This window comes from Chiloscyllium plagiosum, chromosome 3 (assembly GCF_004010195.1).
Source record: "Chiloscyllium plagiosum isolate BGI_BamShark_2017 chromosome 3, ASM401019v2, whole genome shotgun sequence".
Taxonomy (NCBI): Eukaryota; Metazoa; Chordata; class Chondrichthyes; order Orectolobiformes; family Hemiscylliidae; genus Chiloscyllium; species Chiloscyllium plagiosum.
The window spans coordinates 73,043,111-73,057,730 of record NC_057712.1 but is presented as its reverse complement, the minus strand read 5'-3'; the positions used below and the strand labels follow the sequence as shown (position 1 = coordinate 73,057,730).

General features: G+C 40.6%; 1 protein-coding gene across 2 annotated transcripts in view; it reads right to left on the bottom strand.

The window, feature by feature from the left end:
- Positions 1-5,760: 5,760 nt before the first annotated feature.
- The window catches only part of fam184ab (family with sequence similarity 184 member Ab), a 118,635-nt gene continuing 109,775 nt past the window's right edge, over positions 5,761-14,620 (bottom strand). For both annotated transcript variants that reach the window (XM_043684387.1, XM_043684368.1), the window contains one exon: positions 5,761-6,409. In XM_043684387.1, the coding sequence (XP_043540322.1) occupies positions 6,322-6,409 (88 nt within the window). In that variant the 3' untranslated portion in view covers positions 5,761-6,321. The remainder of the gene's footprint in view (positions 6,410-14,620) is intronic.

Here is a 14,620-nt window from a genome sequence, read left to right as displayed (position 1 = left end):
TCTGCAATAGCCTAGTAACATCTTCTGATACAATCATGCTATATTCCAGCTCACAGGTCCATTCAAAACGTTTCTAATCCCAATCTAAACTGGACATATTTTGTCATGATTTGGAGATGCCGGTGTTGGACTGGGGTGTCCAAAGTTAAAAATCACACAACACCAGGTTATAGTCCAACAAGTTTAATTGGAATTACACTAGCTTTCGGAGCAACGCTCCTTCATCAGGTGATTGTGTCATGTATTTTGTCATGTAATAGAAATTGCAATCTTCAGATGTGAAAGAATGAAGGGTAGTCCTGTAGCTCCATTTATTTAAGCAAAAACCCTGCCATACATATCAGATTAGTTCATTTGTAATTGTTTAGTACTTGAGGGCACAAGATAATTTCAAGCTATTAACTCTCGCTCACCACTTTCCTGAATTTCACTGTTTCAATAACATATAATATGTTCAGTTCATGACATCATTGTCGAAAGTACATAATATTAAGAAGATGTAGAAGAACAAAAGTCCATTGGTCAATCTAGACTAGACAATTTGCCCTATTGTCACTCTAACCAAAAGCCATCATGCTTCCACAGTATTTGATCCTCTGTGTGTCCAACTAAAGAGTTAATCACTGTACTATTACTTTTTTTCTGGGAACTGATTCTGTTATTAAATGAGGAAAAAAAAAGCCTTTTAATCTTTAATCTTGCTAGAGGCTTGTTAATTTTGTATTCATGTGCTAGTTCTGTGATCACAATCTAAGTTCAATAACCTTCTTACATTACACTAATTAGGCATCTCATCATTTTCATCTGTAGGCTGCAATAATTCTTGGCGAATGAATATATTCCTGGATCAGATAATTTTATTTCAGTTCACTCACCATGACACTAAATTAACTGCTCATGTTACAACTGTCAGTAGCAGGCTAACTGGTGCAATATCTGCCTTTTATAACCAAATGAGCAATTGATAGGATTTTTAAAAATAAAGCACTTGAGTTCTATCCCTCTTGTCCTCTTCAGTTCTGTCTTTACCATTCTCTGTCTTTTCATTTTTTATTTTACAATTATCTTCTGAGCTTCATGTGCCCTATTTATTCTAACCCCTAATACTTTTTTTATATTAAGTGCAGTGCAATAAATCCAAATTGACTGTAGAATAGCACCTTTCATGCTGACCCAAAGCACTTCTCAAAAAATAAATCATATTTGCAATGCAGTTAGCATGGTAACGTGGGACAAGCAACAGCCAATTTGTGCACAGTAAACTCCAGTAATGTGGTAATGACAAGACCATTTTTAGTTTTTATGTGATTGTTTAAGGAATAACGATTGAATAGGAGACAGATATAGCTTTAATACTTGTTGTTAAAATGGGATCTCATCCAACAGATAGCACTCCACATATTCTACATTGAAATGCTAACCTTGTTTTCTGTTCTTGTACCTGTAATCTTCAACCTCAGCTGAGAGTGCTACCAACTCAACCACAACTGATACCAGTAGGAACTGTTTGAACATTAGTATTATTACAGCTCATTTGGAGGCCATTTGGAGGCAATGTTTGCACTGGCTCTCCTAAGGAGCAATTCACATTTTGCCATATTGCTGTCCTCTCCCCACAACATGGCGTATTCTGCTTTTTCAGATATTTACAATACTTAGAAAATGTAGAAAAAATTTACAGCAGATGAGAAGGCTGCTCTACCCAACTTGTCCGCTCCAGCCAAAAAAATAAACCATTCATTTCCCAGGGATTACCGGACTTTCCGTACACTTTTCAAATAATGTGAGGGTTTGTATCTCGACTACCCATTCACACAATGCAGTTCAGACCCCGACTACCCTTTTCATTATTTTTCTCTTAATCTTTCTACCGATAATTTTAAATCTATGCCCCAAGTCACTGACCCTTCTGCTAAGGAAAATATAAATTCCCATCCATTTTATCTGGGTGGCTCACAATATTGTACATCCCAATCAAATCTCCCCTTGGCCACCTCTCTCCTAATGTAAACAACAAGATTCTATTTGGTGATAGTGTATACTAATATAATTGGAATAGAAATGCGGTGATAATCCTCTGGGGACATGGGATCCAATCTGACCACAGCAGCCAATTACATTTAAGACCTAGTCTCAGTTTTAGTTACCACAAACCTATTCTTGATTGTTGTAAAAACCCATCCTTTTCACTCTTGCATTATAAGAAGGAAATGCAATTATCTGACTGGTTTGGCCTATATGGTGATTGCTCGATAATTGCCCTCTGAAATGGTATAGAATGCCACTGAAATGTATCAATCCACTGACACAGGATGGTCCACCTGGTCAACCGAAACACAAATCCCAACCCTGTTAACACCGCAAAGTCCTCCTTATTAACATCTTGGAGCTTGGCCCGAAATTGGGAGAGCTGACCCACAAGCAGCAGCCTGCCATAGTTATCATACCTTACTGACAACATCCTGGAAAATGCTGTCACTATCCCTGGGTATGTCCTGTCCCATCAGCAGGTCAGACTCTCCAGAGATGGCAGCACATGTTAGAGTCAGGAGGGAGTTGCTGTATGAGCCCCCAGCATTGACATTAACCCCCATGAATTTTCATGTTGTCAGGTCAAACACGAGCAAAGAAATCTCATGCAATAAAACCCTAGCAATACTAGATGTCAATGGAAATAAAGGAGAACATGATTGTGGTTGTTAGAAGTCAATCACAGAACATTAATTTTTCAATTCTCAGCTTAACAATCCTGAAGACTGCATATTTTTCAGCATCATATGCAACTCCTCAGATACTGAAATGGTTCCATGTCTATATGTCTAGATTGACGTTTTGGGCATTTCCTGATGAAGGGCTTATGCCTGAAATGTCAATTCTCCTGCTCCTTGGGTGCTGCCTGACCTGCTGTGCTTTTCCAGCACCACACTCTTGACTCTGATCTCCAGCATCTGCACTCCTCACTTTCTCCTCCACGACATCTACCTCCTGGGGAAGTTAACCTCCACGTCGTCCTAATTTGGAACTATATTATCGTTCCTTCATGGTTGCTTAGTCAAAATCCTGGAACACCCTTCCTAACTGCACTGTGGACACTACATTCAAGAAGGCAGTTCATGACCACCTCCTCAAGCGTACATCATGGATAGGTCAATGGACATTGACATAACCTGTGACGCTCATATCCCTTGGAGAGAAAATATTTTTATACAATGTCTGTGCACTCATCCCCTCTTTGCTTGCTGATATAGAGCGGGTTCCACTTTAGCAGCCCTGTGAGGTGATGGAGTCGTGGTAAACCCCTGGACTAATATCCAGAACTCCAGGTTGATGTTCCCTTTGAGGAAAGAGGTCTGCCTTCCATGTTACTCCAGCCCCACAGAAATATGGCTGATTCTTAACTAAGCTTTGAAATGGATAAGCAAGTTTAAGGACAATTCGACACGGACAGTAAGGATCTTAAAATAATTGAAATGATCCCAAATTGACTCAAGGGATGGCATCATTCATGTATAAGGTGGATGAATCGGTTAGGCTCATGTTTGCTGGAGTTCAGAAGAATGAAGAGGATATCTCATAGAAATCAAAAAAATCTGAACAGGACTAGACCGGGTAGGTACAGGATAGATGTTCCTGATGGCGGGACTCCAGGGCTAGGGATCACAGTCTAAAGCTATGGAGGAAACCATACAGGAATGAAAGGAGAGGTGAATTTGTGGAATTCACTAGCATTGAAATAACTCAAGGCCAAAATATTATATGTTTTCAAGGAGGAGTTGGATGTAGCACTTGGTGGTAAAGGGACCAAAGGATACAGAGAAAAGCAAAAACAGATTATTGAATTGGATGATCAGCCACAATCATAATGAATGGTGGAGCTGTCTCAAAGAGCCGGATGTTGAAGAGTGTGGTGCTGGAATAGCACATCCGAGGAGCAGGAGGATCGATGTTTCTGGCATAAACTCTTCATTAGGAATGAGGCTTGTGGGCCAAGGGGCTGAGAGATAAATGGAAGCGGGAGTTGGGGCTCGGGGGAAGGTAGCTGATAATGTGATAGGTAGAGGGGAGGGTGGAATGGATAGGTGGGAAGGAAGACGGACAGATAGGACAGGTCAGAAGGTGGTGCTGGATTGCAAGATTGGGACTGGGATAAGGTGTGGGTGGGTGCGGTGGGGAAATGAGGCCATATTGATGCCACGTGGTTGGACAGTCCCAAGGTGGACGATGAGGTGTTCTTCCTCCAGGCGTCGGGTGGTTCCTCACGCTATTTTCTATGTTTCTAATTTCATTTTAAAATTCTTTACCTTGTTGTAAATCTTGATTCTTCTTATCAGTGTAATCTCCTCAAATGCACACCTCTCTAATATCTGCTTTCATCTTATTCTGGCTTCTTGAGTTTTCCCAATTTCAATCCCTTCCACATTGTTAGTTGTGCCATCAGCCACCAAGATCATAATCTCTTGAATTCCCTTCCAAATCTCCCCATTGAACATTTCTCCTCTAAAACACATTCTTTAGAACCTACAACTTTCACTAAACTTTTAGTCATCTGGCCTAATATCTTTATGTGTCCCAATGTCATAATTCATCTTATAATGCACTCTGAAGTACCTGGTGGTAGGGGAAACTGGCACCACACAAAATCAATTAATCTCTATGGACAACTTTGCTCAAGGTCAATAGTGAGTGTCATTCCTTCACCACTGACCAAAAAATCCAAGCCAATGTCTGTCATTTTCTATTGTTCATTTTTGTCCAACTCCCTGTTCTATCATGCAAATTAAACAAATACTTCTCTGTGATTTCATGACACCTAGCCAAGACTATAAAGCAAGAGATATCGTTTTCCTTCCTTTTGTACATTTGTCCTGACAAAGACAGCTTAATATAATACTTTAAGATTTATCATTCACTGCCAACACTGCATTAACCTACTGAAAGCTGAAAATTTGCCATGCCAGATAAATTAACTGATTGCTTGAAACATTAATTTGTGACTAGTTTAAGTTAGTACAGCTGAAGGACTATCTGCTTAATGTAGCTTCATTTGTGGAGAATGACTTGGCACAATGTCACAGCTTTTTCACAGGAGACTACCTGCCTTTGACATTCTGTCAGTATTTTTATGTGTATGCTCCTCTCATTTCCCTAGCACCTATCAACTGTGGCTACAGCTGCCACAGGATGTGGAATAAATAATACTGTTTGCTCATTTGCATCATTTCCTTCTGGTGGAGAAATTTGATCATAAAATTTGGTGTGGAAGTCACAGCATTTATGCATGTTTTGAATCCTGCATGGTGAACTTGAGCCAGAAAATTTAAAGGTTTTACGTGAAATGACAGCCATATAATTACAGGTTTTATATACTGTCTGTTACACCATTTGTTTTGAGATCTAACACGAATGGAAAGTACTTGTTGTATATCCAATTAATTTAAAAAGTAAACAACTAATACATTTGCTGTGACGTTCTATTTTTCAGCCTGCAAGATCCTCAAGAGGTCACTAACCCTACTCTGATAATGGTACATTTTGATTTTGTTTTATTTGGTATGCAGCACATTTTAATGGCATTCTGATTAGTATATTATTGCATTTGCTCCAGTGAGCCGGAATGAGCAAACAGGGCATAAAATCAAAATGTCAAGCACAGCTAATGGTTAATTCATGAACTGATCTCACGATAAAACCTAATCCTGAACAAAAATGAAAAAAAACTTCTACATTACATGAACAAAAGTTTATTTAGCAATCAATATAAACTTTTAGACAATGAAACATCCCAGGATAAAATACAAATTATATTTCACATATACATTATATTTCATCATATTACACATTTGTACATGAAATTATATATGTAATTTTAAAAGGTCAATACATATGCCAGCAGGTATTAGGCTATTCCCCCAAAGAAATTAACACAGGTAAAGTCACTGTCAGCCACTGGATTAGCCAGTTAAGAATGTTTTGGCAGACTCTGAAGAAATGTCACCTGTACCAACATCTCAACTGGGAAACAGTGAGGAGTAAGGAGTCCAAAATCACAATTTAGAATTAAGATTTATGAATAAATAATATACTCCCCGTATTGTTGGAAATATTACATCAATACTTTAAAGTCTGAGATGACATTTTAAATTCACCGAGGCAAATAATACAAGTCCTCACAATTAACGTTGTTAATGTTGTAACTGGTCTTCATTCAAAGATTTTATCACAATGAATATATTCAACTGTTCTAAAAATGGATTTTTAAAGTATCATGCTTGTATTGCAGATCTATGTGGTTATAAAGATCCATTAGGAATTTTGCTCGTCTTAGAAAGTGAAATATCTTGCAAACCATTCCTCATGCTGCGGATCAGATGAAGGCTCAGTGACTGATGTGGTTTCCAACTGTGGAGGGCTACGTTAAGAGAGAGAAGACATTTTTATAACTTTGCATAATGACAGTTCAAAAGACAGCTGATGATACTAATTACTTCAATTGACAGCAATGTTCATCCCAGTGAAAGAAGTTCAGTTTCCATATACATGTAGGAATTGCAATCGTTTCACAATAGAACATCCTTTTAAGAAATTTGATCTATCATGTTGACACTTCAACCTTATGATCTTTCTGTATTAGATTTAAACAAGGTATTGCACACAAGACTTTATTCTGACTGATATCATTTAACACAGCAATATTGAGACCTCAAATCTACAGACAATGAAATCATACACACAAGGACATCTGACCTGGTCCAGTAATGATGAAAAATGAAAAGACTGAGAGGGAGTGAAATAATAAGGAAGAACATATCTATTGTGGTCAAACCTACATGTAAAAGGTAAAGGCAGTTAAGGATTTAAAACTTCAATGCCCAAGCCAAAATGAGCGACACTAGAGAGAAGTCAGATTAAGACATAAAAACTTACAAAAACACAAATTGATCTACATAACTGCTCATACTCACTCATGTTGTTTTAATAGATAACTATTGGAGCACTCCAATGTGCATCTGCGCTCTCAGTCTAACCATTTCATGTATTCTTGGCTAAAAAAACCAGAGGTTCTTAAGAGTATTGAAACAGCTGAGCCCCAGGGAAAACATTGCTTGATTAGCAGCAATCCTCCATTCTGTCAACAGCTATCTATACAAGATAGATTGCTTGTTGTTTATACTTCAACCAGTTTAGATGATTGATTTTTATTGGTTTTTAGTGAAACAAGTTCTTTATCAAAAATGGAAACCTTTCGTAAAAATATGTTTTATCATCACTGTAAGGTCCACTGGTTCTATGGAATAGGTAAACAGTGAGGGTATGAAGGGCATGGGAGTAGCACAAAGGTATGTAGAGGGCATGGGGAATGGATGTAGAGAGCATGAGAGAGCACACAGAATATGTCAGACCATTGTGGGGGTGGGGCAATGGAAGGACATGGGTAATTTGGGGAAGGTGACGGGGTTTGAGGTGAGTGACATAGAGCCCCTCTGTTTTAATTATAACTTGTTCAAAGTCCCACTGTTGCAGTCTGTTTGCATTGTGTGGTCCTCCCATACCAAATAGTCAGTCTGAATGGTCTACTCCTTCCCCGAACTTGTGTGTGTGTTTGTATATATCTTGGTGTATTTGTAATAGACAGAAACACGTAAGCAATGTGTTGGTGGCTTGTCAGAGTCAGTGGCTAACACTCCCTGGCTTAGGGTGCATTCATAATTTCAGCTGTCCCCCTTTTTTCCCCTAATATTAATACATGTACACTTCTACATAGTACCTTTTTAAACAGTTACCAATTAGATCAGCTGCATTTAAAAATAAATTCTTGAAGTACTGGCATCACTGATGAAGTCAGTAAGGTCAGCAGGGAGAGAAAGGAAGGTCAGAATCAGAAGGGAACCTGATTTAAGGATGTCAATGGAAATCAGGGCACTGGTATGGGATGTTGCTTGCTGCCAGTGGGCCAGGCTGGGGAAACCACCCTCTTTGAAAGGTTTTGAACATCTATCCCACCATGGGGGTTAACTCAACTACTCCTACATCTTTACCTGAAGCACTATGTTTCTATTTTGTCAGATAATTATCTGATTTCCTTCGATTATCACAATTGGATCTACCTTCGTCAGGCAGTCCATTGCAGATGCTAACTACTTTTTAAAACCTATTCATGGAATTTGGGTATCGTTGGCTGTCCAGAATTTATTGGCCTGCCCCCATTGTCCTTGAGAAAGTGGTGGTGAATGGTCTTCTTGAACCGCTGTAGTCTATTTGGTATGGGAGAACCACACAATGCCACTAAGGAGGTGTTCCAGGGTTTTGACCCAGTGACACAGAAGGAATGACAATATCTTTCCTAGTCAGAATGGTGAGAGGCTTGGAGTGGCTTGCTTTTAAAATAGGATTTGGAGATGCCGATGTTGGACTGGGGTGTACAAAGTTAAAAATTACACAACACCAGTTTATAGTCTAACAGGTTTATTTGAAAGCACTAGCTTTCGGAGTGCTGCTCCTTCATCAGGTGGTTATGGAGCAGCACTCTGAAAGCTAGTGCTTTCAAATAAACCTATTAGACTATAACCTGGTGTTATGTGATTTTAAGTTTTTAAAATAATCATCTTGCCTTCAGTTCTTCTGCCAGTCATATTCAAACACCACAATCTGCAAGTTTCCCTCCAAGTCACAGATCATTCTGAGTTGGGAAGGTATTGTCATTCCTTCAGGGTCAGTGGGACAAAGAACTGAAATCTCCCCATTACCAACAGCACTGAGGGTGTACTTGTATCAGGCGGAACTTTCAGACATTTTAAGAACACAACTCACCATCACCTCCTGAGGGCAACTAGGGATGGACAATAAGTGCTGACCTTGCCAAGGACATCCACATCCCATCAAAGAAATCAAGTTTGAGAAAAATCACGAGGTCATGGAAGGCATCACAAAAATACAAAGTATTTCTTTCTTTAATAGGTTTCCCACTTGCTGCTCATCCTGAATACATATTCACGAACCTTTGATGATGGGAAGGTAATCATAAGAACAACTTTCATTTCTGCCGCACCTTTACAGAATAAAAATATTATTGGAGTTCATGGAAAAGCCTGGGCTAGTAGATAGGTTTTAAGGAGTGAGTTATTTTAACCCGACATTAAAACGTTAAATACAGCAATGATATATTATCGTGTGCCACACAAGTGTTATTTAAAATATAATTTTGTGATATTAATTATTGGATATATCGTTAATGTTTTAAAGATAACCTTTCAGAGTAGAAGACACTGAATAAAGTTACATATGCTACAGCTGCAAAAGCACAAGCTGTCAGATAGAGGCACATCGTCTGCAACACTTTCAGAGAGAACTTGCCATAGGGGCATTTGCTCCTGCCCTTTTTCTGAAATCTTCTCCTTTAAGATTGAGGGTTGAACACCCACTGAAATACCTCATTGTTGCAAGTGGCAGGTTCTTAAGGAAGAATTCTGAATCTACCCTACTCCCTGCAGAGAAAGAGAATTCTACCAGCCATAACCAATTTAGGGAAAAAGTGTGCATCATTCAAAACAAAATGAACTGAGAGTGTAAATAGAAATAAATTAATACGCTTTACAGACAGAATGACACTGATTAGAACCTGAATAGTGAAGGGTACAATTCAGCTAGGAAGAAGAAGCAGCGAGGAGAAGATAAGTGATGGCTTTGTTAGTTAATGATCACATATGCTTAATAGAGAGGGACGATCCAAATTCAAGAAACCACAAAGTGGAATGGTTTTGGTTGAAATGAGAAAGAATAAAGACAAGTGGTAGAATCTTTCCAAGCTCAAAATTACATAAACTGTAGTGAAGAATTTGACAGAATCACTTGATATATCAAGTGGCTCCTTTCTTGATGTTGAGACTGAGGAGTTGTATTTTCCAACAAAATAAGATTCCCACTAGTGAGAGACCTATTAACAGAGAATGTCACTTATTATCACCTTTGTTATTACTCAATTTTATCTAATATGCTTTCTCTTATTGTCCCACCCATTGTTCAGAAACTAGACATTGAGAATTCCCAACATGAAAGTCAGAAAAGATACTTAGTGATTCCAACTTATCGCATGCTCCTCTTGACCTCAATCTTGGACATATGGCACCATTAGCTCAAAGTATGGGCAGAGTACACAAGCCCCATGTCCATGACACTGGTATTTGCAACCTCTCCACTTCATCATGGTCATCCCCAATCCATTAAAGCATGGCTTTGGCATTACCATGTTGCACTTTGGAGCTCACCAGCAACTATCATCAGAATGCTGCTGCAAAGACACTTCGCACATCGTGACAGGCACAAAGCTCACATTCAGCCAGGTTGTATCTCAAGACTCCTTGCTTGCTCTCTTTGCACTCGCTCACTTTGTACAGACCTGAACACTCACACCATCCCAGCCTTGGCTCTTACCACTTCCCCTCTCAGCCACACTTTAAAGGCTGTCAGTACTTCTGTCTTGCCATGCCATTTAGTGCAGACACAAAAACCAGGCAGCTTGACCAGATTGCCAGCAGCCACCAGTCAAGGGGGTGGCCATGTTGTTGTATGGTACTTTGCTACATCAATCTCATACAGAAACTATGGTGAGATGATGGTCTAATGGTATTAATCCAGAAACTCAGGGAATGTTCTAGTGACTGACCCATGTTCAAATCTCACCAAGGCAGATAGTTGATTTCAAATTTTTTTAACAAACTGGAATAAGAATCTAGTGATGACCATGAAACCATTGTCAATTTTTGGAAAAACCCACCTGCCTCACTAATGTCCTTTAGGGAAAGAAATCTGCCATCCTTACCTGGTCTGCCCTACGTGCAACTCCAGATCTACAGTAATGTGGCTGGCTCTCGACTATCCTCTGAAATGGCCTAGCAAGCAACTTAGTTGTATCAATCATTATGAAGTCTCAAAAAAGAAATTAACCTGGACAGACCACCCGGCATTGACCTAGGCACTGGAGAAGACAACAGTAGAAACAGCTCTGTTGATCCTGCAAAGTCCTCTTTACCAACATCAAGGGGCTATTGCCAAAATTGAGAGAGCTGTCTCACAAACTAGTCAAGCAACATTGTCATGCTCACGGGATCGTACCTTACAGATAATGACCCAGACACATCACCATTCCGAGATAGGTCTTGTCTCACCAGCAGGACAGATCCAGCATAGGTGGTGACACAGTGGTATACAGTTAAGAGTCCTCAACATTGACTCTGGACCCCATGAAGTCTCCATAGCTTCAGGTTAAACATGGGAAAGAAAACCTCCTGATTACCACGTACTGTCCTCCCTCCCTCAGCTGATGAATCGGTACTCTGCCATGTTGACCAACATTTGGAAGAAGCATTACAGCAACACGAGAGCAAAATACACTCTGGATGGGGTTTTCAATGTCCACCGCTGAGAGTGGCTCAGCAGCAGTAATACTGATTGAGCTGGTTGGGTCCTGAAGGACATAGCTGCAGAAGAATCTGTTCATAACTGTATCAGTAAGAGTGACCACCACAGTCATTGCAAAGACAAAGTCACTTCTTCACATTGAGAATACCCTCCATTGTTTTGTGTGCCACTATCACTGTGCTAAATGGGACAGACTTCCAACTGATTTAGCAACTCTAGACTGGGCATCCATGACGTGCTGTGGGCCATCTACAGCAGCAGAACTGTACTCCAGCACAATCTGTAACCTCATGGCCCAGCATCTCCCCCACTCAATCAATACCATCAAGCAAGGGAATCAACCCTGATTCAATGGAGAGTGGAGGAGGGCATGGCAGGAGCAGCACCAGGCAGACCTAAAAAGGTGTCAACCTTGTGAAGCTACTAAACAGGGTTACTTGCATCCCCAAAAGCAGACCAGCAAGTGACAGACACAGCTATGTGATCCCAAAACCAAAGGATCAAATTTAAGCTCCGCAGTTCTGCCACATCCAGTCGAGAATGGTGGTGGACAATTAAACAACTCACTGGTGAAGCGGCTTCATAAATATCCCCAACCTCAATGATGGAAGAGTCCAGCATGTCAGCGCAAAAGATAAAGCTGAAGCATTTTTAGCAATCTTCAGCCAGAAGAACCAAGTGGATGACTCATCTTGGTCTCCTCCTGTGGTCCCCCGCATCACAGATTCAGCTAATTTGATTCACTCCATGTGATATCAAGAAATGGTTGAAGGCACTGGATAGTGTAAACACTATGGCCCTGACAACATTCTAACAATAGTACTGAAGACCTATGCTCCAAAACTTGCCACAGGACTAGCCATGGTCTTCCGGCACCTAATCCACAATCTGGAAAATTGCCCAGGTATGCCCTATACACAAAAAGCAGGACAAATCCAAACCAGCCAATTATCACCCCATCAGGCTACTCTCAATCATCAGCGAACTAATGGATGGTGTCATCAACAGCACTATCAAGCAGCACCTGCTCAGCAATAACACTCAGTGATGCCCAGTTTGGGTTCCATCAGGACTATACAGCCTTAGTTCAAACATGGACAAAAGAGCTGAATTCCAAAGGTGAGGACAGTGTGACAGCTCTTGACATCAAGGCTGCATTTGACCAAGTACAGCATCATGAAGCCCTAGCAAAACTACATTAAATGGTATCAAGGCAAACTCCCCACTGACTGGAGTCATATCTGGCACAGAGGAAGATGGTTGTAGTTGTTGGAGGTCAGTCATGTCAGCTCCAGAACATCTTTGCAGGAACTCCTCAGTATAGTGTCCTAGATGTACACATCTTCAGCTGATTCTTCAATAACCTTCCCTCCACCCTAAGGCTAGAAATGGGGATGTTTGCTGATGATTGCACAATGTTCAGCATCATTTGCAACTCCTCAGATACTGAAGCAGTTCATGTTCAAATGCAACAAGATCTGGACAAGATCCAGGCTTGGACTGACAAGAGGCAAGTAACATTCATGCCACACAAGTGCCGGGCATTGACCATCACCAATAATAGACAAGCTAACCACTGCCCATTGACAAATCAATTATGTAACCATCATTGAATCCCCCATTGTCAACATCCTTGGGGTTACCATTGACCAGAATCTCAACTGGACTTGACACATAAACATAATGGCTAAACGGGGTGAAAGGCTAAGAATATTTAGTGAGTAACTCACCCCTTGACTCCCCAAAGTCTGTCCACCACCTACAAGGCACAAGTCAAGCAAACAATGGAATATCCCTAACTTGCCAGGATGGATGCAGCTCCAATAACATTCAAGAACCTTGACAGCCTCTGGAAAAAGCACACTTGATTGGCACCACATCCACAAACACTGACCACCGAAACTCAAATCCACACTGCTGCTACTATTTACAAGATGAAATGCAAATTTCACCAAGTACCCTTAAGTCATGACCTTACAAACCCACAACCACTTCCATCTCGAAGGACAAGGACATGCAGATACATGGGAATACAAGTTCCCCTCCAAGCCACACACCATCCTGACTTAAAAATATATCGCTGTTCCTTAACTGCTGTTTGAGTCAAAATCTTGGAATTCTCTTCCTAATGGCATTGAGTCAACCTACATGATGTGGACTGTGGCAGTGTATAAAGGCAGCTCACCACGATCTTCTCAAGAGCAACTGGGGACAGGCAACAAATGCTGGCCAGCCAGCAATGCCCACATTCCACAAGTAAAAAAACTGTGGCAGTTGTGTACACGGTGAACAATGCATATGATTCAAGAAAACAGCCAAGTCTGAAAGTCTAAGGAAGGAGTCCTCAGTCAGGTCCAAGTCCAGGCAGTCCCAACAAACTAAGGGCAGTCTCTGATATCAGTCTGGGGCTTGGCATGATCAGTCAATGGTTTGAGGCAGTTAGGCTCAGAGGTCCATAACTCTTCAGTCTGTGAGTGGGTCACATTCAGCCCTGTTAGTACTGTGCAACTAGGGCAGGGAGTTGAGGAGCTGTAGATAAGTGACAGGGGTCTGGTCACTTAAACATGACTTACATCTATGGAAGGGAGACAATTTCTCTTATTTGTGGGAATTAGAATTAGAACACTGGAATTCAATATTAAAGGTGGGTGGGGGCAACTCACTATTTAAGGGTGGGGAGAGAAAGGAAGATGATAGTTGATGCATTGATTTTAATTTTGCAAAAATCTCTTGATTCTGGGAAAGTCCAATTTGGCTGGAAAATAGCAAATGTGACTCTTATTCAGAAAGGTATGGAGACAGAAAGCAGACAATTATAAGCCAGTTAACTTAACATCTGCCATAGGGTAAATATTAAAAAAGCTATTACAAAAGATGTTATAGGTGGGCACTTAGTAGGTTCGAAATAATCAGGTAGTCAACATTCTTAACATAGAGTCATAGAGACGTAAAGCATGAACACAGACCCTTCAGTCCAACCCGTCCATGCCGACCAGATATCCCAAACCAATTTAGTCCCACCTGCCAGCACCCGGCCCATATCCCTCCAAACCCTTCCCATTCATATAACCATCCAAATGCCTCTTAAATCTTGCTATGTACCAGCTTCCACCACATCCTCTGGCAGCTCATTCCACACACTTACCACCCTCTGTGAAAATATGTTGCCTCTTAGATATCTTTTATATCTTTCCCCTCTCACCCT